Raw genomic sequence first — 24816 nt, forward strand, 5'->3', positions numbered from 1 at the left:
CCTTTTTGTTTTTTTTTTTCTTCATTCCCAAATCCTTGTTCTTGTGAATAAATTACTTTTCAAAATCTCATTCACTGCAGGTAGTCAGGCTGCTGTGATTGAAGACTGAGTCCCAAGTACTAAAAATTGTTTAGGTGACCATGTATAATTTGGAGTGACTGAGTGATGTTAGTAGTTTATTCCCATTAACCATCTTTGAAGCAGAGAGATTGTATTACAATCATGTCCTTGGGAGGAAGAGGGGCGGTGAGGCAGAAAACAGTGTCAAGGCATTTTGGTGCCCAGTTAAACCAGCAGAAAATGAGAACCCAAGTGCCTGTGGGAGGTCCAGGTGTCACTGACTGCAGGGGGAACCTGCACACAGGTGTTGGAAATCTCTGAAGGTTTCCTCTGCTTCTGGTTGCAATGAAAAAATCTTTCAAGAGTGCCTCCAGCAGGGCAGGAGGTTCTTGTGATGGGATGGTGAACAGCTCTGTCTCTTCTAAGACAAGATCAAATCACTCCTTTTCCCTTAATTTTCTCTGGTATAAAGGAATCAAAGGTTATTTTTTCTGTTTGCAAACTAGAACTCTGACTTTTGGGTTTGTTTTTTTTCCCTATTTTGCATGAAAATACCCTGATAGTTCTCGGTGTAGTTCTCTGAGAACTTGGAGTCATTACCTTGTGTGTGGTTGAGTGTTCTGGTGTAGCTTTCATCCCAAAGAAAGCTGCATGCAGCAGGATTACTCTTTGAACCAGAGTGATAACTGAGAGATTTGGGTCACATCCCTCACCCAGTCTGCTTGCACTTAGAATCAAGAACAAATGTTTGGTCTGGAGGTCAGGATTTTTGGATTCATTGTGCACTTAGTTGGATCAAGGTCTCATCTAGGGTTAAAATCAATATTGCAAATTGCAGCTTAAATGGCAAAGAATATGTTTCCATCAATGTAATATTTTAGGTACAGTAGTCTTAATGTATAACTAGGTCAGCTCCATTAAGATGTAATTTCATTAAGGGACCATAACTGCAACTGGAATTTGGCCACTGGATGATTTTTTTTGTCTAATACAACTGTTCAGACACGCATCACTCAGGGATGCTGCTCACTTGGGCAGTTCTGCTTTAGCACCACAGCCCAGTGATCAGGCAGTGCACTCTGCCAGCAGGTTTGAAGGAAATCAGTGAAAAAATATTTGTCTGCAGGGAATGCTTCTGGTTTTCAGCTGTCACAAGAATGAATACCTGTCAGAGCAGTGCAGCAAAGCACTTGAACATTTAACTTGGAGGCCTTCAGTTTAATGCACTTGTACAGGTACATATGCAAGTGGCATGTTCAGCAGCAGAGCCTTCAGGCTCTCTTTCAAACAGGATATGAGAAAAAGCATCTGACTTTGAGGAGCTCTGCTTCACTTTAAACGTGGCAAATCTAAGCAGAGTTGACCATAAAAGACTTTTTAAAAGTCTTGGAATACGGAGATGAAAGCATTGTTCAGAAGAAGGCACTTTTTCTGCATTCCTGCTGCCGAAGGAACACGTCTGTCCCCAAGCATGGTGCACACAGGCAGGCGAGGGGGAAAGGGAAAGTAATCTCAAAATCTTGAAAAAGGAGGAAGGCTGTGAGATGGCTTTTATGTAATCCTCTGTGAGGATTAATTTCTTGTGCACAACGGCCACACTGAGCTTTGGTGCTGTTCACACAGTGTTACTGTGGCTTCAGTGCTCTGACTCTGCTCACTGCAGAGCCGCAAGGGGCTCTGCACAAACTGGGAGTTTATTTTGTCTTTGATCCCCGAGGGCATCACCCAGCACTGCACAATCTGCTTTTCTCCACTTGCAGCACAGAGCTGGAGGCAAGCAAAGAGCTCCAGCCCTCTCTTGGCTGTGGGGGCCTTAAAAAGCCCCAGCTGGCCAACAAGGATCTGCTCCGTGTTTGTGGAGGAAGTCTGGGGAGAGAGGAGATCATAACTGGGCAGCAGCTGCTCTGGATGACTTGCTTCCCTGGAAACCTGGCGGCTCTCCAAGTGCAAATGTGAATAGGAGTTAAACTGCTGGGAGCACTCATTCCTTCCCCTTGCAGCCACCAGCCTGCTCTTTGCCTCCCTGCTCCCAGCAGAGTGAGGGATCCTCTGCCCAGGCAGCTCTGGAGGGCTCCTGTTGCTGGCCAGGGGTCTGTGTACAAATCACCAACAGGACAGCACTGCTGTGAACGTGCCTTGAGCTGTTTATTTTCCAGCATCACTCTCATTCCATGGTTATGACAATGGGAAGATGCCAGCAGCTCACATCCCAGGCAACAGAGCAGGAACTTAATGCTACAACTCACTTTAGAAGTTTTTTGACCAATCACACAAAGCAAAAGCACATTGACAGCAGCTCTATCCAACCACTATAAGCACACGTGCCTTTGGTTAAACAATGCTTGCTTATTTCAAATATGATACCTGCTTGTAAGCTTTAAAACAGGTATTGGATTTGACTTGTCCTTGACTATTTACAATGCACAGAGCTCCATTATTAAGCTTAGAACTTCCTAATATCCCACTAGATAAACTTTTCTGCATCTTGGGAGTTACTCTCGACAAGCTTTAACACACAGACCATTGTTGTAGTTGTTTTTCCTTCCTACATCTTACATAATTTTTCTGCTGAGCAATCTCATGGCTGCTGCTCAGCTCCAACACCAGTTCTGCTGTCTCTGAGGCCTGCCTTTTGCAGCTTTCCCAAACCCCTCTGGTTTTAAGGATTCCCACACGGGTTCCTGCAGGCAGCAGAGGCAGGGCACACCCCCAGCACCGCGGGTTTGTCCCCAGCACCTGCTGCTGGTGGCAGCAAACGGGGACCAGGATTTTGGGAGCAGCTGTCCCATCTCCTGTGTGCCCTGCCACTGCACACAGGCAGGAGCTTAGCACTGCTTTTAGAGCTTTTCTGGTGGCTGTATTGATATTTGGGGATTCCTGTTTACATGGAAGGCTTTCCTGTGAATTTCCAGCCTTGTGTAAGCATCCTAGGGCAGCCTTCTGCTGCCTCTGGGTGGCTTGGATATCCTCCCCTCCCTCTCCCCCTGGTTTTCCACAATTTTCTTGGCAGTTTTTCAGGACTCCCCAGCTCATTACTGGGTCCTCTGGAAGTTGGAAAAAATCACTTTTATGTCCCTTGAATATTTATACACAGAATGTTTTAAATCTTCCTGTTTTAAACATGATTTAATCTGGGATTTTTTTTTTAAAGTTCCTTTTAAATTGTCCTGTTTACTTCTTGCTGATTTTTGTAACATTTTTGTTTTCACTTAATGTACATCACTACTGATACATTCCAAAATATGGCAAAGAGGAAAAAAACCTAAAATTTCTACCTGTTGGCAAGTGAAGAGGGTTAACCTGGATGTGAGTCAATATCTGCTGAAGAGATGCTGATGTTTATTTTGTCAAGATGCATAAAAAAGCAGTCTACAATGAAACAAGAGTGAATCACAGAGCTGCTCTGCGCTTACAAATTTTCTGCCTATGGAGGCAGCCACAACAGCAACCCAGACTGGTTTTTGAGGGTTTTCCTTCTCTTCTCTGCTCTCTCTCTATTTTTGATTATCTCCCAAAGCTTATGAATAGTGCCAAATCAAACAGGGCAGCATCTCCATCAGTCTGCTCTTGGAAGCCAAGGAATCCAGCAGTGCCAGATATGAAAGGAGCAATTACAGTGGGCTTCCAGGAGTTTGGGTTTCATAACTTTAGCATTTGTGTAATGTATATTTTGAGGTTTTTTTTCAGAACTGTGCTTCTGCTTTAGGTATGCCTTGTCCACAAAATTTTAATCTATATGATCTTGCAAAAAACATGGGTTTTTTACTTGTTCTCTCCCTTTTATTGTTATTTTTCTTTTTGTGTTTGTTTGTTTGTTTGGGGCTTGCATGTTTGCTTTTGGTGTATTTGTTTTTTGTTTGGTTTGGGGTTTTTGTATCTTTTTTTGTGGTTCCCAAGTGCCACACAAAGTTGGAATCCTCTTTCTGTGCACACAGGCTCTGGTAGCTGAAGCTCGGTGTTGGGTGGTGAGGGGGAACCTCTGCAGAAGGAACCACAGCAGCGATTTTGAGTACAGAACACCAACTTTGCAAATATTTCTCATCCTTCTCAAGCGTTCAGTCCTTCTTAGTCAGCAACAACCAAATAAATATGTGATGTTAAACCCTAGAGGTCCTCATGCTTTAGACAACGAAATAAATAGCTGGGTTAATGGCATTGCTTAGAATGAAAGTAAGAAAACTCGAATTTCTCTCATTAATTGCACAATTTGCAGTAAAATTCATCTTGCAGTGATCAGCCATGGAGATTCTGCTCTCTGTTTAATGTTCAGGGGCACAAAAAGGAGCTTTGCCCAAAATGAAGCTATTTTTAGGTACCCATTAGTGAGCAGCCACACTGTCCCAGGGCCTGGAAAGCCAGAGTCCATTTGCGGTGGTTAAAAATGCTCACTGCCTGAATTCCAGGGGAGGGGGGCAGGGAAAATCTAACTTGAAACTCAATTACAGCATGCCAAGATTAGGGAAATAAATGAGCAAAATTGATTTTGCATTTACTGATCTTCCTTGTAAAGTTTGCCCTTTTAACGTTTTTAATTTTTCTCATTATTCTTAATTTTATTATTGTTTATTCTTTATTTTATTTCTTGTTATTACTATTTATTTTTTATTTACTGTTTACTATTTGCTATTTATTTTTATTTATTTACTATTTATTTTTAATTTTTTATTTCTTTTATATTTACTATTGCTTTTATTGCTATTTCTTTTTATTTACAGTTTATTTACTATTTACTATTTATTTTTATTTACTGTTAATTTTTTCATTATCTTTTTATTTACTATTATTTTTATTACTATTTATTTTTATTTGCTGTTTTCTAATTAGTATTTACTATTTATTTGCTATTTATTTTTAAATTTTTTATTTCTTTTTTATTTACGATCGGTTTTGTTACTATTTATTTTTATTTACAGTTTCTTTATTTACTATTTACTAATTGTTTTTTTACTATTTATTTTTATTTACCATTTATTTTTTATTTATTTATTTTTAAATTATTTTTCTTATTTACTATTGCTTTTTATTACTATTTATTTTTATTTATTTACTATTGGGTTTTTTATTTACCATTGGTTTGTTACTATTTCTTTTTATTTACTATTTATTTTTATGTACTATTTCTTTTTATTTATGATTTATTTTTATTTTTCTTTTTTTTTATTTACTATTTCTTTCTATTACTATTGCTTTCTATTACTATTGCTTTCTATTACTATTGCTTTCTATTACTATTGCTTTCTATTACTATTTCTTTTTTATTCTTTTCTTCTTATTTTAAATTTTTCTATTCTACTTTTATTTTCTTTAAATTCTAATTCTTTTTGAATATTTTCTTATTTCTTATTATTTATTCTTGATAAAGGAGCTATGGTTTATTGATGCCCACATGACCCAGACCTGTGCCTGTTGGTTGCATTCACACCACTGTGTGCAGGAGGGGAAATCTTTTCTTTGAGTAGGTTTAATAAGATAAAACTTTTGTTTTCTCTGTTGTTTCTCGTAAAGAAACAACATTTTGTACCTTGTGCCTTGGAATTTTGTACGTTTGTACCTTGCAGTACTTGACTGTCACGACAAATGCAAAAATGGTTGAAGATTTCCACTTTTATGTGAAATTTACTGAAGTAGCTTTTGATGGAAGCGAGCTGTAAGAACCACTAATCCAAACCAAAAAAATCCTTTTTTTAAATGGCACAGGGATTTTTTTTCCCCTTGTTATTTCCCTGTGTAGGCTCAAGTGTTCACCAGAATAGATCAATAAAGAACTTGTTTGCATTAACAGGGCTAACATCACACTTGATGTAGGTGCCTGCCTGTATACAGAGGTCACTTGCACTGGAAATTCATGAAAGAAATCAAATATTTCACTGGCTTTGGTTGAATCTAGGGACAGCTTCAAGATGTAAAAAAGTCCTCCTTTTTCCCTCCAGGGACTCAGTTCTTTATTGTAGCTACAGCTCTGTTTTTTATAATTCCTGTGAGATTTGGGAGGAGGAGGAGGAGGAATAATAATAATAATAATAATAATAATAATAATAATAATAATAATAATAATAATAATAATAATAATAATAATAATAATAATAATAATTTTTAGGGTAGAATGAATTTTTAACGTTTCATTTTGCAAGGATCACTTGAACATGTAAAAGATAGTAATCTGAGGAATCTTTATAGTTCTGTGAAAACCCAGTGTATTTTTTACTCAAGTGCCTTTAACAGGTGGGAGAGGTTTTTTTTCCACTTAATAAATTTATGTTTTAGCTTGGAGAGGTTTTGCTAAAAAATAAAATCTACCCACATGCACACATGGGCTGTGAACCAGGTGATATTTTCTAGTCTTTTCCAGACATTTTTCTCTCTGTCCCTGGAGAACTAGGATATATTGAAAAGAGAAGTAGAAGTAAAATAATTCCACTTTGCTTTGGAAAGCAACCTTTTGTAATGTGTAATCCTGTGTCACCACTTCCTTGGGGAAAAAAAAAAAAAAAAGCTTTCTTTTACCGAAAATAAACTTTCTGAAATAACTCTCACCATTTGGGAAGCTTTCAACACATTGTGGGACAGAGTTTTTCTTTTTCTCTTCCAATAATGCTTTGCACCACGCTGTGACTTGAACTTTATTTTCGCATGTTGTGGGATCTGAAATCCCTTGCCAATCCACCTTTCTCTCCAAATCCTTGGAAAAAAAATTGGCAGAAAAGCAGGATATCCATAAAAGTGTCTGTCCTGGTGTCCAGCTGGGCTTAGACCCATAGCAGTGGGTTAAAAAATATTTATATAATAATTTTATGTTTATACAATAATTTTATGTTTATATAAAATTTTTATTGCAAACTGGGTAGGAACTCATGGGCTTAGACCCATGGGAGTGTGTTAAAATGCGTTTATACAGTGATTAGGGTACAACAATGGTAGATGGCAAGAGAAGATAGGTTGCGAATGCAGTTTTTTAATATAATTTCCATGACACAAATTCTGATTTTTTTTACATAAGGTTTACAAGAAACTGGTGGAAGTTCTGGTGCTGAAGGCACAGATCAATTACATTTTATGGTATAAAATATATTTTGTGGTTTTTTGATTGCAAACTGGGTAGGAACTCATGGGCTTAGACCCATGGGAGTGTGTTAAAATACATTTCTACAGTAATTAGGGTATAACAGTGGTAGATAGCAAGAGAGGACAGGCTGCAAATGGAGCTTTTTGATATGATTTCCATGACAGAAATGCTGATTTTTTTTTTTTTTTTTTTTAAATCAGGTTTACAAGAAAATGGTGGAAGTTCTGGTGGTGGAGGGACAAATCAATTACATTTTATGGCATAAATTATTTTGTTGGGTTTGGGTTTTTTTGACTGCAAACTGGGGAGGAACTAATCTAGGGGGAAATGCTTAGGAATGGAAGGAGAATGCAGAATCCAGGCATAACTATAAGCTGTGTGTGGTGGGGATGTTCGATCCACACTCTAGGAGTGGAAAAATCTGTTGGGTTTAATCTGATTTGTGATAAATGCCAATGGGTTCTCCACGTTGTGCAGTTGTTGTGGCTGAAGCAGTTTAGGTCTAAATGTGCAAAATCCTGAGCCCAGTGTTTGTGAATTCAGCAGTTCATGTGAGTAATCCAAAATAAGCTTACTCAATGGAAATGTTGTTATGGATTTTTTTTTTTTCCTGAAATTTGAGTTCATATTAACCCTCATTATGTTCAAAGAGGGATAAAAAATAAATAAAAGCCTGATCCTACAGTTCCAATTTCTTTGAATCAAGAACTTCATGGTTTGGTCTTGCTATAGCAACAGTTAATGTTATAGGTTCTTGCATTCACCTTGAGCAATTATATGGTTTAATGTTTATGCAGTAAATTATTGGGTTTGGCAGTGACTCAGTCGTCAAGATTAGTTTTACACCAAATTGCTTGCAGATACCAAATGACAGGTTTTGTAATGAAAGGTTGCAATTATTTCTAATTTCCTCAATAGTAGTCACAAATCACTGATGCTGATTCTGCTGTTTGTACGTGGCCTTCCAGAATAAGATCCTGGTGTGTCTGCCTTACCAGTCTTCTGTTCTCTTTACAAAATTGAATAAATCAGGTGGAGTTATGAGTGTGCAGGAGCAAATTTCAGAGAAATTATTACAGCTTGATCAGGGTGGGTGTTTTGGGGTTGGTTCTTTGCAGCTTATTTAGTTCTTATTATCTATTTTCCCTTGCTCGTTGATGATGTTTGATATTCCATATGAACCCCCCTCTTCTGAATGATTAGAATAATTCAGAAAATTAATTGAAATGAATAATTAGCCATGGGGCAGTGTTGCCCTGGTGTGAGCATCCTGCCCTTGGTTCTGCAGGTATCTGGCTCAGGGCTCTGTGCATTCTGTGCTCCCCAGTGCAGCAAAAGCCCTTCCAGTCTTCCCAAGCTGCTGAAATTATTCAATCCACAGAGGCTTATCACTTTGCCAAGCTCATATAATCTCCTTATCACAGTCAGTCTCACACAAGTAACACCATGACTTATCCTTATGCTCTCCTGGCCAATATTCATGCATTCTTTCCAAAGAAAACAGTTTCTAATTGCCTAAGCTGTGTGTGAGCTGTTGAGCACTAGGTACCAGTGCTCTTGCAAGTATTTAATGCCTTTCTAATACCCATGAGTATGGAAAAAGGAAAAAAAAGCCACAGAAAACGCCCTTTGGTTTATTTTGGGTTTGAACAGTTTACTGCACCAGCACTATCTGCAGCAGCGCTAACTGGGATTGTAATGCAACTTTCTGATCATTGCTTTTGTTTATGGTGCATGTCCAACTGCATTTTCCCAGGGACAAAACTGCTGCCAGAGAAAACACCTAAACTCACACAATCTGCTCTTTTCATTAAATACTTGTTTTGTGTTATCTCAAGGTTCTGCTCAGAGCTGTGGTAGCTGCTTGCACCTGTGCAGGTGGATGGTGATGGACTGTAGGAACATGTGATAAATCTTCAGTGTGATCCGCCCAGAGCAGGGCACAAAGATGCTGAGAGGGCTGGAGCGCCTCCAGAGTTGGGGTTGTTCAGCCTGGAGAGGAGAAGGCTCTGGGAGGAACCTTCCAGCAGCTTTCCAGTGCTTGGAGGGGTTACAGGAGAGCTGGAGAGGGACTGGGACAAGGGCATGGAGTGACAGCACAAGGGGCAGTGGCTGCACACTGACAGAGGGCAGGGTTAGGTTAGATTTTGGGAAGTCTTCCCTGTGAGGGTGAGGATGCCCTGGCACAGGCTGCCCAGAGAAGCTGTGGCTGCCCCTGAACCCTGGAAATGTTCCAGGCTGGATGGCTGGGGCTCTGAGGAACCCGGTGCTGTGCGAGGTGACCCTGGCCATGGCAGGGGAATTGGGACTGCGTGATCTTTAGGGTCCTTTATGGGGCTGTTCCTCCTTGCCCAGCAGGGCAGGGAGTCAGGGGATGGGGGCCATGGTCAGCTCATCACACATTGCTCCTCCCTCTGCTCAGAAGAGATTCCTTCCCTTGCTGCAGCCGGGGGTCCCTCCCGTGGCAGACAGAACTTCTCCAGTGTGAGTGCGCCCTGTGGGCTCTGCCGAAATTGCTGCAGTGTGGGTCGCTCTCCCACGGGCTGCATCCCTTCAGGAACAGCCTGCTCCCACAGAAATCCCCCAAGAGGCCCCAAATCCTGCCAGGAAATCTGCTCCAGCATGGCCAACCCAAAACACTGTGATTGATCTCGAGTTCTTTCATGTTTTGGTTCCCTGCAGGGAGTTGTGATGGCGTTCACAGGGGTCTCAGGTTGAGGGAAGGGATGAGGATCTGACTCCATGTTTCAGAAGGCTTGATTTATTATTTTATGATATATATTACATTAAAACTATACCAAAAGAATAGAAGAAAGGATTTCATCAGAAGGCTGGCTAAGAATAGAATAAGAAGGAATGAATAACAAAGGCTCTGTCTTGGACTCTCTGTCCGAGCCAGCTGACTGTGATTGGCCATTCATTGGAAACAACCAACATGAACCAATCACAGACCCGCCTGTTGCAGCAGATAATCAATGTTTACATTTTGTTCCTGAGGCTTCTCCTCTTCTCACGAGGAAAAATCCTAAGGAAAGGATCTTTCATAAAAGATGTCTGTGACAGGGAGTAGCATAACTAATGACACTTGGTACAATATTGAGGAGTTAAAGCAAAATCTCATGGGGAAAGCAGACTCAGGGAGCCTCCATGCATGTTTTGAATGGAATTTCCTCTTTTCTCACCTCAGAGTTTTGGGATGTTTCTCCCACTGCCCCCAGAGATGGAATGTTTGCACTGCATTTGTCTGCACAGGACAGGTATTCTTCTAAATGAAAAGTAGAAATTAAGACTGCTGCAAATGTCTTCTAAGTCCTGCTCTATCATTCTTGCAATATGTATCAACATGTAAAAAGTTTTGTCTTTTCCTCAAAAATTTGTTAGTGAAAAATGACACCACTATTATCCCAGTATAAATCATAGTAATTCTCTTGGGGTCAAGCTTCTTTAACTTTCAAACAATTCTCAGATGAAGATTAATAGAAAACAAGGTGACAACAGTAAATGTTCAATAAAAAAGCTGACTGTCCTCAGTCAGTTTGGGTTTCTTTTTGGTCAGCTTTTATATTTGCAAATATGGCCTATGTTGATATTATTTGCTTGAAATCATTTGAGAAGGCTTTTATTTCAAGGAGTGCTTTTTTGTTTATTTTTCACATGTGCACTGAGTATTTCCTCAGACATTCATAGTTTTTCTGCTGAGAGGGAAAATGCTTATATCCCTAAGCAAAGGGGCCGTAGAGTATAGAAACTGAAAATACATGTGACATTTTTCTGGGATGTATTTTTCTCTCAGATTTGGGATTCTCAGAGGGGAAAGTGAGACAGCCAATTCCTTCCCACCTGTGACCATCACTTATTAGCAAGAATAAACTTATCAACTTTGGTATCTGCAGTCCAATGCTGCTACACTGGAGTAGCATGGTCAGAAAAATCAGTTGGTACCCTGGAAGTGAGAGTGGTAGGCACTGATGACCAGACTACAGCAATTAGTTATTATCCATTATCTATTACCTGATATTATTATTATTATTGTTATTGTTATTGTTATTGTTATTGTTATTGTTATTGTTATTGTTATTGTTATTGTTATTGTTATTATTTAGAATAATTATTATAATAATAATCTATTCTGAGATATAACAAAGCCAGCAGTATGTGCTAAACATGGTAGTGTAAGCAATCTGGCTCTTTAGCACAAAAGGATGAATTTTAGGAATGTATTACAGAACCTGCCTCTTCCTGATGGAAAAAAAATCCCTTATTTCTCCCTGGGAAGGGAGAGAACAGCAAAGCATTTAACAGAATAATTTTGGGAAGCAGCAACTTTATTTCTTCAGCATATTTTATTTATTTACCCCAGGCTTGCAGTGGTAGCTTCACTCCAAGGCACCTTGGTGCTGTGCAGCTGATGTGAGACAAGACATTAAACATAAAATAGGTATAAATATATATACAAAATAAACATAAAATAGGCAGGAGGGCTTGCAGGTGGGCTACATCTCCATGTAGGACCATGCTGAGTCAGTATTACCAGGCTTTTACAAGCATTTCAGACCCTTTGGTGTTTTAATTTTTCTTTTCCACTGTTGCCAGCTGGTTTCTGCTCCTGCCTGCATTTCCATGTACAGTGCTCTAGCAGACAGCCTCTGCTGAGGGTCAGGATTTGCATGTATTTATCATTGTACTGCAATGGGGGCAGTCTTACTCTCAGGTTTTTGCAATGTGGATGAGGTATAAAGCTGTCCAGTGCTATATTCTCTCTGTATTACTGTAATTTCATTTTTGGGCAAGTACTTTCCCACTTCTCTCTGCAGTTGTTTATAAAACAATTGTTGTTTCAGTCAGTTGTTTATAAAACAATTTCACTTCTAAGTTAATATCACCATTGGGTGAGATGACATCTGGATGATTTTGAAAGGGTATATAGTAACCACCAGATATTTAATTATCCTGAATTTAATTCTCATTTTAATTGCTTCTCAAATGCTATCTTAATTTTGCCAGCTTTTTTTTGATATCTGCTTGGGTCAGGCAGAAATAGAGATGTGTCAGAAGGGAGCAAAGCAGGATGCTGACTTTGTCCTTCCCACCACTTTGCTGTGTGCAGGTTTTGTTGCTGAGGATGAACACCTGTCACACAGCAGAGCTGTAAATGCTGCAGAATTTTCTCTCTTAAAGCTGCATGGATTCAATTCTATTATTTTGTTTGAGATGTTCAGTGGGAAGAGGGCTCTGTCTTTCTAATGAGACTTCCTTTTAACAACTTTGCTCATCTCCAGAAGCACTAATCCCAAACTATCAGACTTGTCTTAATCCAGAGATAAAACAGCTTTCTGAAAGGCGCACACAGCCTACAATTAATTTATTTCTTTACTTTAATATTTTTGTGGAAGAATCAAACTTTCTAACATACTCTTGACGGCCTGAGTCATTTGATGGGGTCCTTCAAGGTAAAAGGGTCATGAAACATCACAGAAAAAGACTTCTTCAAAACCCCTAAACCTTAACCTTTGTAGAACTATACTTCTATTACTTCACAAGAAGAAACACGTGCTTCAGAATGAAATGTTTCTATCATGTTGTAATAAACTATTGTCAAATAGGGAACAGGTGTAAATTGCTCAACAATTGTGTTCTTTTTTAAAGTCTGCATTGGGGAAGGTCCATAACAAAAATGTTTTTTGTTTGTTTGTTTTTATCTATACTCTATTCTTTGATCCAGTTTGTTCCCAAATCTCTCCTCTATAAGAAATACTACTCAGGGCTTCTGTTTAAGTAGTAAATTATCAAGAGAATTTGTAAAGGTGGCCTTAATTATGCAATTATCAGGGTCCACCAGCTGACAATTAAACTCACACTAATGTGTTTGATTTCAAACACCAAACCTGGCAGCAGATCCCAAAGCTTCACTGCAGCTCTGGCAGGAAGTAAATCTTGATCCCATTGCTGTGAGTGGGGATTGGCTGCATTGATGTCACTGCTCGGGCTCTGAGCTAATCATTATCAGCCACAGCATCTGCTGCCTTTTCAAGCAGATGAAGAGTGACAATTACAGAAGTTCTTTTAATAAAAAGGGAAATTATGTGAAGAAAATCTCTATGACAACTGTGGCAGCTCACCTGAGTGTGCTAATATACATATCAAGAACTATTGATGACTGTGTGAAATAATATTGCCCTTAAATGGAAGCTAAGGAGATGAGAAGTGTACTAATCTATCATTAAAGGCAAATGAAACTTCAGAAGAATTTATAACAGCTCCCCTAGCTCAGTGTAGCCTTGTGGCACTTGTTAGGAGCATTAATCAGGAGAGGCATGGGGAGGTGGCAACAACGACCAGGTGTGGGGCAAGGTCATTGAGAAAAATGTCTAATTCAATCAGCGAGCTAGCAGGTGACACGAGGAGCTTGAGAAGGGTTTATGGACACAGCTGGCATGGACTGGCACCAGGCAGGGTGGGCAAGGCAGCTCTGGAACCCTCTAGAAGGGTGTGAGCTGTAGGAAATGTTGAAATTAAGGTGAGAGGGGACTCTCTGTGCTCATCAGCCTGTGAAGTGACACAAAGTGACAGAGTGGCTAAAACAAGGGGTTTGGGACTCAAATGCCTCACTGTTAGTTCAGCAATGAAGGAGAAGTGTGCTTGGAGGTTTTTTGTCACCTCACCAGGATGGGACTGCTGGGGTACAATCCTTGAGCTTCATTGCAGCCTCATCACAAGGCTGAGACAACAGAAAGATGGCAAAGCTCACGTACAGCCAGCAGCAGCCAAAGATTTCTCTGCTACAGAGCATTTTAAAAACTTTCTAGCCAGCAGCACATTGCTAGAGCTTACAGACAGTTGCTCTAGCCAGTCACTAAAAGCACAGGTGCACCTGCTGCACACAGTGCTGGCTTGTCTGCCTTCTATTAACAGTACAATATACCATTCTTATGGCCATTACCATTATTCTATTCTTATTACCATTATTCTATTCTTATTACCATTACCATTATTCTACTACCATTACCATTATTCTAATTATTATTACCATTACCATTATTCTATTAGTATTACCATTATTCTATTAGTATTACCATTATTCTATTAGTATTACCATTACCATTATTCTACTACCACTACCATTATTCTATTGTTATTACCATTATTCTATTACTATTCTGCACAATAGTCCATTATTAAGCTTAAAACCTTCTACTGTCTTGCTAAGAACATTTTCCTGTAGTCTCGAGGTCTAAGCCAAGCCTAAAACTCAAGCTGTTGTTTCATGTCCTTGCTTGCTGTGCCATTGTGACTTGTTCTGCTTTCAGACTTTGCAGCTGGCTCTCTGCTCTTTCTGGTCTCTAAAGCCTGCTTTCCCAGCTTTCTAAAAATCATCTTATTTTTACTATTTCGCCCCGAAGAGTATCAGCAGTGAGCTGTGTGCCACCAGGCTGAGAGCTGGTTGGCAGGAAATAAACCTGTGGCGTGGTCTGACAGAGCACCGTGAGAATTGGGTGGTGGTGCAGAGATTTCATGTTCCACAGAAAAATGGGTGAAAAATGGAGAAATTGGTGGCAGGGCCCAATTTTAATTCAGTGTGAGAGTGCTGGTTTCCTTTAGCAAGTTGCAACAGAAGGAATAAAAGGCAATCCTCTGCTCTGGTAAGCTGTGAGTACATAATAAGGAGCTGCTCACAGAGGAAACTCTTCCTTGGTTCATCCTTTGATTAATTTCAAATTAAAGAGAAATATATCTCAGACTGGTTTTGAAGAAATTATTTAAAGACATCAAAGTAAAGAGCTATTCATTGGAGTCACTTGGACTGTAAAACTCAGAAACCTCTCTGCTTTTGGTCTAAAAAATGTTGGAAATTTGCATCTTGAGCCAGAGGGTATAAACTTGTACGGGAGGTTTTGAGGCCCAGTTTTGTGGTGTTAATCTGGGCAATGACCTGAAGGATTATGAAGGATAAAAAGCCACTAGAATTTAGGAAAGAAGCCAATGAACAGAGGAAGAGGTCTGGTGTGGGTAGGAAAATTGTCTGGTGAGTGTGATGTGACAAGTGCCAAAGTCAAGAGAGAAAAAATCAGTGTCAATCAATGGTAAATAGTTCCTTTTCTTATATATTTAAAGAAAAGGAGTTGCTTGAAAGAAATGGGACTTTTGTTTAATTTAAATGACATAGAGATCAAGGATAATCTAGTTTTGGCCAAACCAGTTGGAGTTGGGTGATTGGTGGTGGGGGGTGTCAAGGAAGCAAGACATTTCTAAATGAGAATAGAAAGTATGAAAATACAATCTGAGTAAAGCTAAAATGAAATGAAAAGTTGGAAAGTACGATACGAAAAGCTGGCAGGGAGAAAGAAGGAAAAAGAAAAAACCTGAATAAGTCTTTTAAAAAGGGGCATGTGAAACTGTGGTTCCTGTAGTTTTCTTTTATTTTTACAGTAAAATTGTATATGGTGCCAAAAGCCAAAAAGTAAAAGTTTTGTGTAAGTAGTGCAATGCATGGAGGTCAGGATTTGCCTGGGGAAATGTTTCTTTTTCAAGATTTAGTAATCAGGAGGTAAGGAAGATATTTAGAATGAACAAAAACTTCTGGAAATTTAAAATTGGATAGCACACACTGAATTTACCAAAAATAAATTATGCCACATCTCTCTGATGAATTAGATTATTCATGTAAATTATTATTATTTATACCTAGCTTCAGTGAAGGAAGGAATAGAGGCAAGTAAGAGAAATCATGTAAAGTAGCTGAAGAATTCTATGATGTTCTAAAAGTAGAAACTTTGATTAGAAATTTCCTTTAAGGCCACCCATGAGTCACTGTTATAATAACACTGGGGGGAAAAAAGCAGATACAGCACAATTAAATTATGAAGTCATTGTTATTAAGAGATTGACTTCATAAAGAACAAACTTGATTGAGGATAATGGAAATGGGAAGTCATTTAATGCCACAAAGCATGATGCTATGCTTTTAAAACTAGTCATAAGGATTTCTTTTGCAAGATCTGAGCTGATCAGTTGAACCAAACAAAAAGAAGGATCCCAGGACGAGGGGGAGCTCCCACTGTGATGTGGCTGCTGGAGAAAAGCAGGAGTTGGGCGCAGCTGCAGAATTACTTCCAAAAGAAGCTGTAGGAGAGCAGGTGAGCTCTTTAGCAGTTAAAGAAGTGAACACCAGGCAAAACAAAACCCCTTTCCTGCTTAAGAGAAGGGGAAATATTGGCACAGGGGCAGGTTGTGTATCACCTGGTCTCAGATGCAGAGATTGGGGCTGGAAATCTCTGAGGAGATCTCTATCCTTGGAGGAGGGAGATGCCAGAAATGCTGCTTGAAGATAGAAAAGGGAGAAAGATGCCAAGGTGCTATTAAAATGAAATATGATTAATTTATAAGCCAGATTGGATGATGATGTGGCTTGTGATAGCAGGCAATTAATTTTGATTTAGGAGGTTCCTTCCTGCCCTGTGTTTGGGATTCATTAGATGGGCTCTCCCCCTGTCTCGGGCTGCATTTTGAGCATGCTGGCATGGCACTGAGGGAACAACAACAATGACATTTTCAACTGTGCCACAAAGCCAGGGGACACACCAGCTGAGATTTTTAAAGATCCTGTGGCTGTTTTCTTGAACTCTTCCTTACTGGTTATGAATTTTCTGGTCCGTTCTGGCCTCCTGCCCCTTGCAGTTTTGCTGGTGTGGGTCAGAGTGTGTGGCCAGCCTTCCTCAGAGCCCTGAGGGGCAGGTCTGGGTTCCCTCCTCCTCCTCAGGGGATGGGCTGGCAACCTGCAAACTTCCTGACACCTCTGGCACTGCAGGAGAGGATGTGGGATGTGCAGGGCAAGGAATGAAGGGCTCTTGAGCTTCAGCCTCCCTTTGGGACCACAGCTGGGCAGATGTGGCTCCTCCCGAGCCAGGCTGAGACTCAAATCTGGCTTAAAACTGGTCTCAGGGTGTGTTCCTGATTCATTTCTGCAGCTTTCTGCTGGGAAGGCTTCAGTTTTCCTGCAGTCACTGGGCAAGCACTAATTCACCCTGCTGCTGTGCATTAGCAAGCAGGGGCTGCATCCCTGTGCTGAAATGTGTTTTAGTGCTGTTATGTGGTTAGGAATGAGGGTGCATTTATACATAAACTGAAAAAAAAACTAGAAGTGAATATGTATTACAAAACTGAAAGCTAATATTTTTTTACTGCATTTAATAAATTAAAATTGTGTGTGTTGGTGGTAGGGAATTAACACGTGCTTCAGCCTCAAGGGAAAAAAACCAAACCAAAAAAAAAAAAACCATGCAGAAATGAGCTATGAGGAATAACCTGGGGTGTTTTGGGGTTATGTTTTTAGGAATATTTATCATGAGAATTGGATCTTCAGTGGAATTTGTGAGTGGGGTAAGAGTTAGGAATTGCCAGCGAAGCCCCATGCAGCTGGATTGTTTGTCAGTGTATCTTTGTAAGAAATCTTTAAAACAAGGAACCCATCTACCAGAAAGTCTTTTCATGTTTCTTTGCAAGGAATTGTCACGAAGCTTTGACTCTAGATAAGGGAATTATAATGAAATAAAGGAAACATTGTTTAGATGTCAAAACGGATTTGAAGTGTGACACACGTGGGAAGAAAGAAACCACAGAAAATTGGATATTGGCTCCTTGAAATTTACCTATGTAATGTGATGACTGTGGATTGTCTAAGAGAATCTATCCCTTTATGGCTGCTGCAATCAACTGTTTTATTGACCTTTCTGGTTTTCTGTTTTAAAGAGTATTAATATTAATGGCACATAAACAAACACTGCAAAAAGAAAAAGCTTAGGAGGTGTTTATTTGTAATTAAGTTGATATTCACTCTTTTTGCTTTTTATTATCATTCTTGCTCAAATTTCCTATTAAGTGTAAGAGTAGATATGAAAATATTTCAGAGCACCCATGAAATAAAATATTTTTTACATTATTAACAAAATATCTAGTTTACTTAGATGATTAAGATTTGCTTTTATACAAATAAGAACTTGTCCCATACTGTGTCTGTGAATCAATAATGAAATATTTTGGTGTGACAACATTTAATGATATTTCTCCTAATTACTGGCCCATAAAACAGAAATATATCCTCTGTCTCTTACACACAGATTTGTGTATGAAAAGAGTTAAAATATGAATGAGCATGTTTTAAAATACAGGTACAAATTTAAGGCATTGTGCTTATCTTCTAATATAGGCAAGCATTTGCATAATCAGGATCTTATCAGCTTCACAAGCAATTAATCAGAATGGTATCAACTTCAGAGGGAATGTATGGAATCCTGATGTCAGCTTTGACAGCTGCAGAACTGGCTCAATCTTTTGGGTTTGATGTGCCTTTGTGGAGGATTCCAGAGTGTGATAATGACAGTGAAAATCAGCTCCTGTAACTCGACTTGTTCTCTCAATAATCTTGTTCAGTTCTGTATAAGCTATCAGTAATTTTTAAAGTTTTTTTTTCTGACTCTCCAAAGCCTTTATAAAATGGTTTAGGAGTATGTATAAAGTGGTTTAGGAGTGTGCACAGATGTTTGTGCTGACAAGGCTGAGGACCTCAAGTGGAGCAGATGAGGGTCTGTGTTACCACAGCCATGGCACTGCAAAGCCAAACCTTTATTTGGTCTTTTGGGTTTTTTTACCATTTTATGCTCAAGAATTATTCCTCAAAATCAGGATCAGCATTATCTTCCTTCACAGACCTTAGCCAGAAGCAAAATTTTCCTTTTCCCAGAGGGTTCACTATTGGGACAATGTGCCAGTAGTGAGTGATCACAGCATGGGCATGGCCTGCTTGGTTGGTGACAGCAATGTGTCACCACTTAGAGCCTGCTGCAAGCTGGCAGTGACTGAGGGAGTCATTCTCTGACAGTTGTACAAACCAAGTTCATGCCTTGCTCAGCCCTTGACAAGTGCCTGGAATTCCAGAAGCCACTGTGGTGGTTATCACCAACCAAAATGCCTCTGTGGGTCATCTTGCACTGAAACTCGAGAACGAGTGAATTATAAGGGCTTAGATGTCCCTTTGCTGCTACAGCTGTAATTGCCCTGCTCTCTGCAGCTGAAGGCACCCCAAATGGATTGATAAAGACTCGTGCAATTCCAGCTTTAGCTCTGTTAGACTCGTGGGAGTGTCTCTCCCTTTATGATTCTCTTTCCTGAGTTTTTTTCAATGTGAGCTCGCTGGCCAAAGGGAGACCCTCCTGAGGCTCCATGGTGATGCAGGAGCAGACCCTGAGTGAGCTGTGGGTCAGGATGGGAGAAGGATCTGCCTCCAGGCATGGTCTGAGAGAGAAAAATATTTCCCTCTGCTGTGCTTGCTTGTGAGAGGAAATAATCCTCCTCAGCAGAGGACCCACCACACACACACACTCTTCCTACATTATGAGGTGACTGAAATGTTAAAGAAAATCTTAAATTCATTTCTTTCCCTCAGCCCTGGGCCTTATCTGCGTGAGGAAATGTGAAAGGGCATCTCTAATCCCCTCTCTCCAGGTGTGCTTTGCCATGGAATGAAATGATGCCGTGCAATTCTGCGGGGACACCCAGGGACCCCCGCCCACAAAAACCCCAGGGCCCTTGTGGGAATGGCACAGAGCTCACACCAGCAGTGTGGGAAACGCTCCGGCAGCAGCAGCATTTGTGCTTTAACTGCAATGTTTGTATTTAAAGAGCAGTTTACAAAGTCAGCTCCACAAGTCAGAACTCAGAAAGGAAGGGCTCAGTAAACACGTGGGTTTTGATCACATGAATAATAATTTGAGGTGGTTGTAAATAATTTGGAGCAGAATATGCTGCCAGTGAGCAAAGCCTGCTCAGGATGCACTTTGATGGTGATTCCCCACAAACCCTGTGTCCTGGATTTAGGGCAAATTTGGGAGAAATGCTGTCACCCCCAGGACCCCCTGTCACGCAGCCCAGCTCTTTTTGCCCTCCCTGTGCCTGGCTGTGGCAGGGATTCAGCCCAGGCTGTGGGGCCCTGCCTCTGCCCTCCCTAAGAGCTAAAGTAGCTCCGTGTGCTTTAATGGTGTCAATCCTGATTTACTGTGTCACAGCTGAGCTTGTAATCTGCCTCTGAAATAATAACTTGATGCAGACTTGAGTGAAAAAAAAAGGTCTTGTGTAAAATCAGGGACATGCTTTTGGTAAAGAAGAACTGTGAGAATTTTTTTTAGTTTTTATTTTGGTTTTTTTTTTTTAATCTCTGGTTAAAAAAAACCGGGGGTTTCATTTGTCAGACGGGTTTGTCACATCAGAGTAAAGTGAAAAGAAAATACAGCAAATAATACTTTGGGCATTGTGGAGCTAAATGTAAACAGCGTATTGTTTGTACCAGTGAAATGTGTGTCTTTTTCAGCATCAGGCCACTTCTGATACACTTGTGTTGGCATCATTATCCTGGGGTAGTCATTTATTTATTCCCTTTTGGCATCCATGGGATTTAGAGATGAGCCATTGCCCTTCTGGATACCTAATCCAATTCTGCAGCTTTTGGTTTTTCCAGTAAAACATCAATAATTTTATATGCTTCTATTGTCTAAAGCAGTTTTGTCTTGATGAAAGACATTTTAAGTGGGCAGCGTTTCAGAGCGAGACCTCTCTTATGTAGCTTGTCATTACGTGTACAATACGTAAGTAAATCTTATCTATTAAATTAATGAGAATGTGGGGAGGAGGAAATATTTTTGATCAGCGGTAGCCAAACTCCGAGAACGGCGAGGAAAAAAAAGATGTGCAAAGAGCTTCAAAATACAGCACGGCATTGTTTGCAAAAAGCCTGCTGTTTCCTTTATGTCTGACTGATCCGTGCCAGAAGCCCTCTTGAATTTCTACAAGAATAGAGCTTCAGATCATCTGCATTCAGTGCCAGAGTCATGGCCCTGGAACCGATAATTGCCTCTGACAGGATTTAATTACCTTCTGCAGGACCTTTTCTCTGTTTGATTGGAGACCACCCCCCGCTCCGATCAAACCAGACAGTAATAACACGCCGTGGCGCCGGAGCCAATCCCGCGAGCGGCCGCCGCCGTGACCTTGGCGAGCCCGCGGCGAGGGGCGGCCACCGGGGCCACCGGAACGGGAACGGGGCTGCCACCACCGGAACGGGGCTGGGGATGCCACCGGAACGGGGCTGCCACCACCGGAACGGGGCTGGGATGGCCGCCGGGGCCACCGGAACGGGGCTGGGGATGTCACCGAAACGGGGATGGGGATGTCACCGAAACGGGGCTGCCACCACCGGAACGGGGATGGGGATGTCACCGTCAGCAAAACGGGGCTGCCACTACCGAAACGGGGATGGGAATGCCACCGAAACGGGGCTGGGATGGCCGCCGGGGCCACCGGAACGGGGATGGGGATGTCACCGAAACGGGGCTGCCACCACCGGAACGGGGCTGGGGATGTCACCGGAACGGGGCTGGGATGGCCGCCGGGGCCACCGGAACGGGGATGGGGATGTCACCGAAACGGGGCTGCCACCACCGGAACGGGGATGGGAATGCCACCGGAACGGGGCTGCCACCCCCGGAACGGGGATGGGAATGCCACCGAAACGGGGCTGGGATGGACACCGGGGCCACCGGAACGGGGCTGGGGATGTCACCGGAACGGGGCTGCCACCGAAACGGGGCTGTCACCGCCGGAACGGGGATGGGGATGTCGCCAAAATGGGGCTGGGATGGCCACCGGAACGGGGATGGGGCTGCCACCACCGGAACGGGGATGGGGCTGCCACCACCGGAACGGGGATGGGGCTGCCACCACCGGAACGGGGATGGGGCTGCCACCGGAACAGGGATGTCACCAAAACGGGGCTGGGGCTGCCACCACCGGAACGGGGCTGCCACCGAAACGGGGCTGTCACCGTCATCAAAACGGGGCTGCCACTTCCGAAACGGGGATGGGAATGCCACCGAAACGGGGATGGGGCTGTCACCGGAACGGGATTGGGGCTGTCAACGAAACGGGGCTGCCACCACCAAAACGGGGCTGTCACCACCGGCATGGGGATGGGGATGTCACAAAAACGGGGCTGCCAGAGAAATGGGGATGGGGATGTCACCGGACCGGGATTGGGGCAGTCACCAAAACGGGGCTGTCGCCACCAAAACGGGGCTGGGGCTGTCGCCGGAGCGCGCTGCCACCGCGGCCAGGGGGCTGTCATCACCGAAACGGGGATGGTGCTGCCACCACTGGAACGGGGCTGTCACCGAAATGGGGCTGGAGCTGTCACCGAAACGGGGCTGCCACCGCCGGAACGGGGCTGGGGCTGCCACCACCGAAACGGGGCTGTCACCGAAACGGAGATGGGGCTGTCCCCTAAACGGGGCTGTAACCACCAAAACAGGGATGGAGATGTCACCGAAACGGGGCTGCCGCCACCGGACCAGGGCTGTCACCGAAACGGGGCTGCCACCGGAGCAGGGCCGGGGCTGGGGCTGCCAACGGAACGGGGCTGCCACCGAGGCCAGTGGGATTGTCACCGGAATGGGGCTGCCACTGCAGGTCAGGGGTTGTCACCGAGCCGGGGCTGCCAGCACCAAACCCAGGGCGTGCAGCCCCGTGTCCCCTGGTGTCCCTCCGGGGTGGCACGGCGGGCTCAGGGACCCTCTGGAGCTGCCCCTCTGGAGCCCACCCGGGTTGTGAGAGCTTGGGAGACAGCCTGGCTGCTTGGTCTGCATCGAGCTGGCCCTGTTTGGAATATTAACTTAATGTCCGCAGTCTCTAGATTATTTAGATTTAATATAGAGTCTAAATGTATGCTTTTATATGATTTAGATTTAATATAGAGCCTAAATGTACACTTCTATGTTATTTAGGTTTAATATAGAGCCTAAATGTACTCTTCTATATTATTTAGATTTACTGTCTTCATTTTGCTGCTTACCCCATTCTACCCTTTTCCTAAGTTGCCATATAACTGATATTCCTAGATGTTTCCATATGTTCTCAACAGGAATTATGGTGATGTGAGGCTTTCCTTATCTCCAGGCTAATAAACTTCCATAGGAAGGCACTGTTTGGTGAAAATAAGTAAATAAGTGTTTTTACAAAGCAGCACGTGTGTGGGACTGTTGTAACCAAAGTCCAGTTTAACTGAGAGTGGTTTCAGCTTTCTGTGGATGGTCTGGCAACAGAGCAGCCTCTGAGATGAAGAGACATTAGAAAGAGAAATGGGAATGTGTGATTTTTAAAAATTTTCTTCCAAATCCCTGCTAGCATCTAGCAAAGCGTGCAGGCTGCTTGCACAGCCTGAGACTGCAGAAATGCTCCCAGCTGCAGTGCCAAAGCTCTTCCCTGTTCCCAAAGCAAAGCTCTGAGAGGATCAAACAGACAATGACCTGAGCACAGGTCCCCGCAGAAACACCCTCTAACCCCATCTCTGGAAAATTTTTAATTTCCAGAATGGACAAAAATAGTAAAAGTATAAACCAGAGAGTGTGTGTGGGTGTTGGAGGAGGGTGGATGGAATCTGAGGCAAGTTGCATTTTATTTTGTTTTTTTTTTTTTTCATTTGCCCAGACAGATTCCACTGTGAACATGTAATGGTTTTCACTGAGGCACTGTGTTATTTTAAGGTAAATCTGCTGACTTCAGAATGCATAATCAGTTTCACGATCGTAATAAATTATATCACAGTCATCTCTGGTGGGAAAATGGAAGGAAACACACAATGCAAGGGTGCCAGGACAGCTTGCTGGTTAGGATGATTGCTTGGAAACCCTGTCTTTGTTGCTCTTTAAGGAAATAATTTCAAAAACCTCTAGGTCAGTTAAAAGCTCATTCTGAAAGCTTCGTGGGCACTCACAATTTAAATCTGTCTGAAGGATACTTTTGGAATCGTGGTTGCAGTTCAGTTCTACAGCTGTAAATTGGGAATTGCAGTACTTCTTGCAAATAAAATATATTTGAAAGCAACTGAAGCCAACGGGAAGCTCTCTGAGGAGCTGGGGTAGACAGCCAGCCTGCACAGGCTGTGGCACTGGGAACACTGATTCCCCAGCAGCCACAGCTTAGGCAGTTCAGGCATCTCCCCCCTCCTGGCAGGCCGTCCCCAGCTCTTGCATGTGCTGCCACAACTGTTTGCACAGCAGTGCAGAGAGCTTGATCAAGGAACAGACCCAGCTGGTAGAAGATAAAATACATGCTGGCTGCATGGCAACACAAACGACTGCGCCAGCCAAAACACTGCTTGGCACGTGGAGCCCAAGGAGGGAGGGTGGGAGCTGCTTCAGCAACCTGCTGCCAAATGCAAAAATCTCAGTCCCTTTTTGTTTTTCAGGCACCTTGAATGTTAATCTAGAAAGGTAAAAGTCGTGTTCTAATGTGCGAAAAGACACTTCTTTCATGGTCTGATGAGATAACTGCAAGATTTTTGTCAGTGATTTCTACATGAGGAAAGCTGGCTCTGTGATTTATATATTAAAAAAAACAGAAGTAAAATGAAACTACAGATTTTTTAACAAGGGAAGTAGCTTACAAAAAAATATTACTTAGAAGTCATACTGTTATATTTTCACTTTTCCAAGGAATATAATAGCAAACTTAAAAATGGACTACTGCCGTAAAAAAGGCAGCTATATTTTTTTTATAACTTTCCTTAGAAACTTGTGTTATGTGTCTTTTCCAGCATCACTTTTTAATTACCACCGCCCAATTGTGAGATCAATCATTGTTGCATTACCCTT

At 42.0% G+C, this 24816-nt stretch overlaps 1 protein-coding gene across 1 annotated transcript in view; it reads left to right on the top strand.

The window, feature by feature from the left end:
• Positions 1-23101, top strand: part of LOC131558730 (putative per-hexamer repeat protein 5) — a 76650-nt gene extending 53549 nt beyond the window's left edge. The window contains exons 2-3 of the mRNA XM_058806720.1: positions 21053-22633; positions 23085-23101. Of these exons, the coding sequence (XP_058662703.1) occupies positions 21053-22633; positions 23085-23101 (1598 nt within the window). The remainder of the gene's footprint in view (positions 1-21052; positions 22634-23084) is intronic.
• The last annotated feature ends 1715 nt before the right edge of the window (positions 23102-24816 follow it).

The sequence above is a fragment of the Ammospiza caudacuta genome, chromosome 6 (genome assembly GCF_027887145.1).
Source record: "Ammospiza caudacuta isolate bAmmCau1 chromosome 6, bAmmCau1.pri, whole genome shotgun sequence".
NCBI classification, from domain to species: domain Eukaryota; kingdom Metazoa; phylum Chordata; class Aves; order Passeriformes; family Passerellidae; genus Ammospiza; species Ammospiza caudacuta.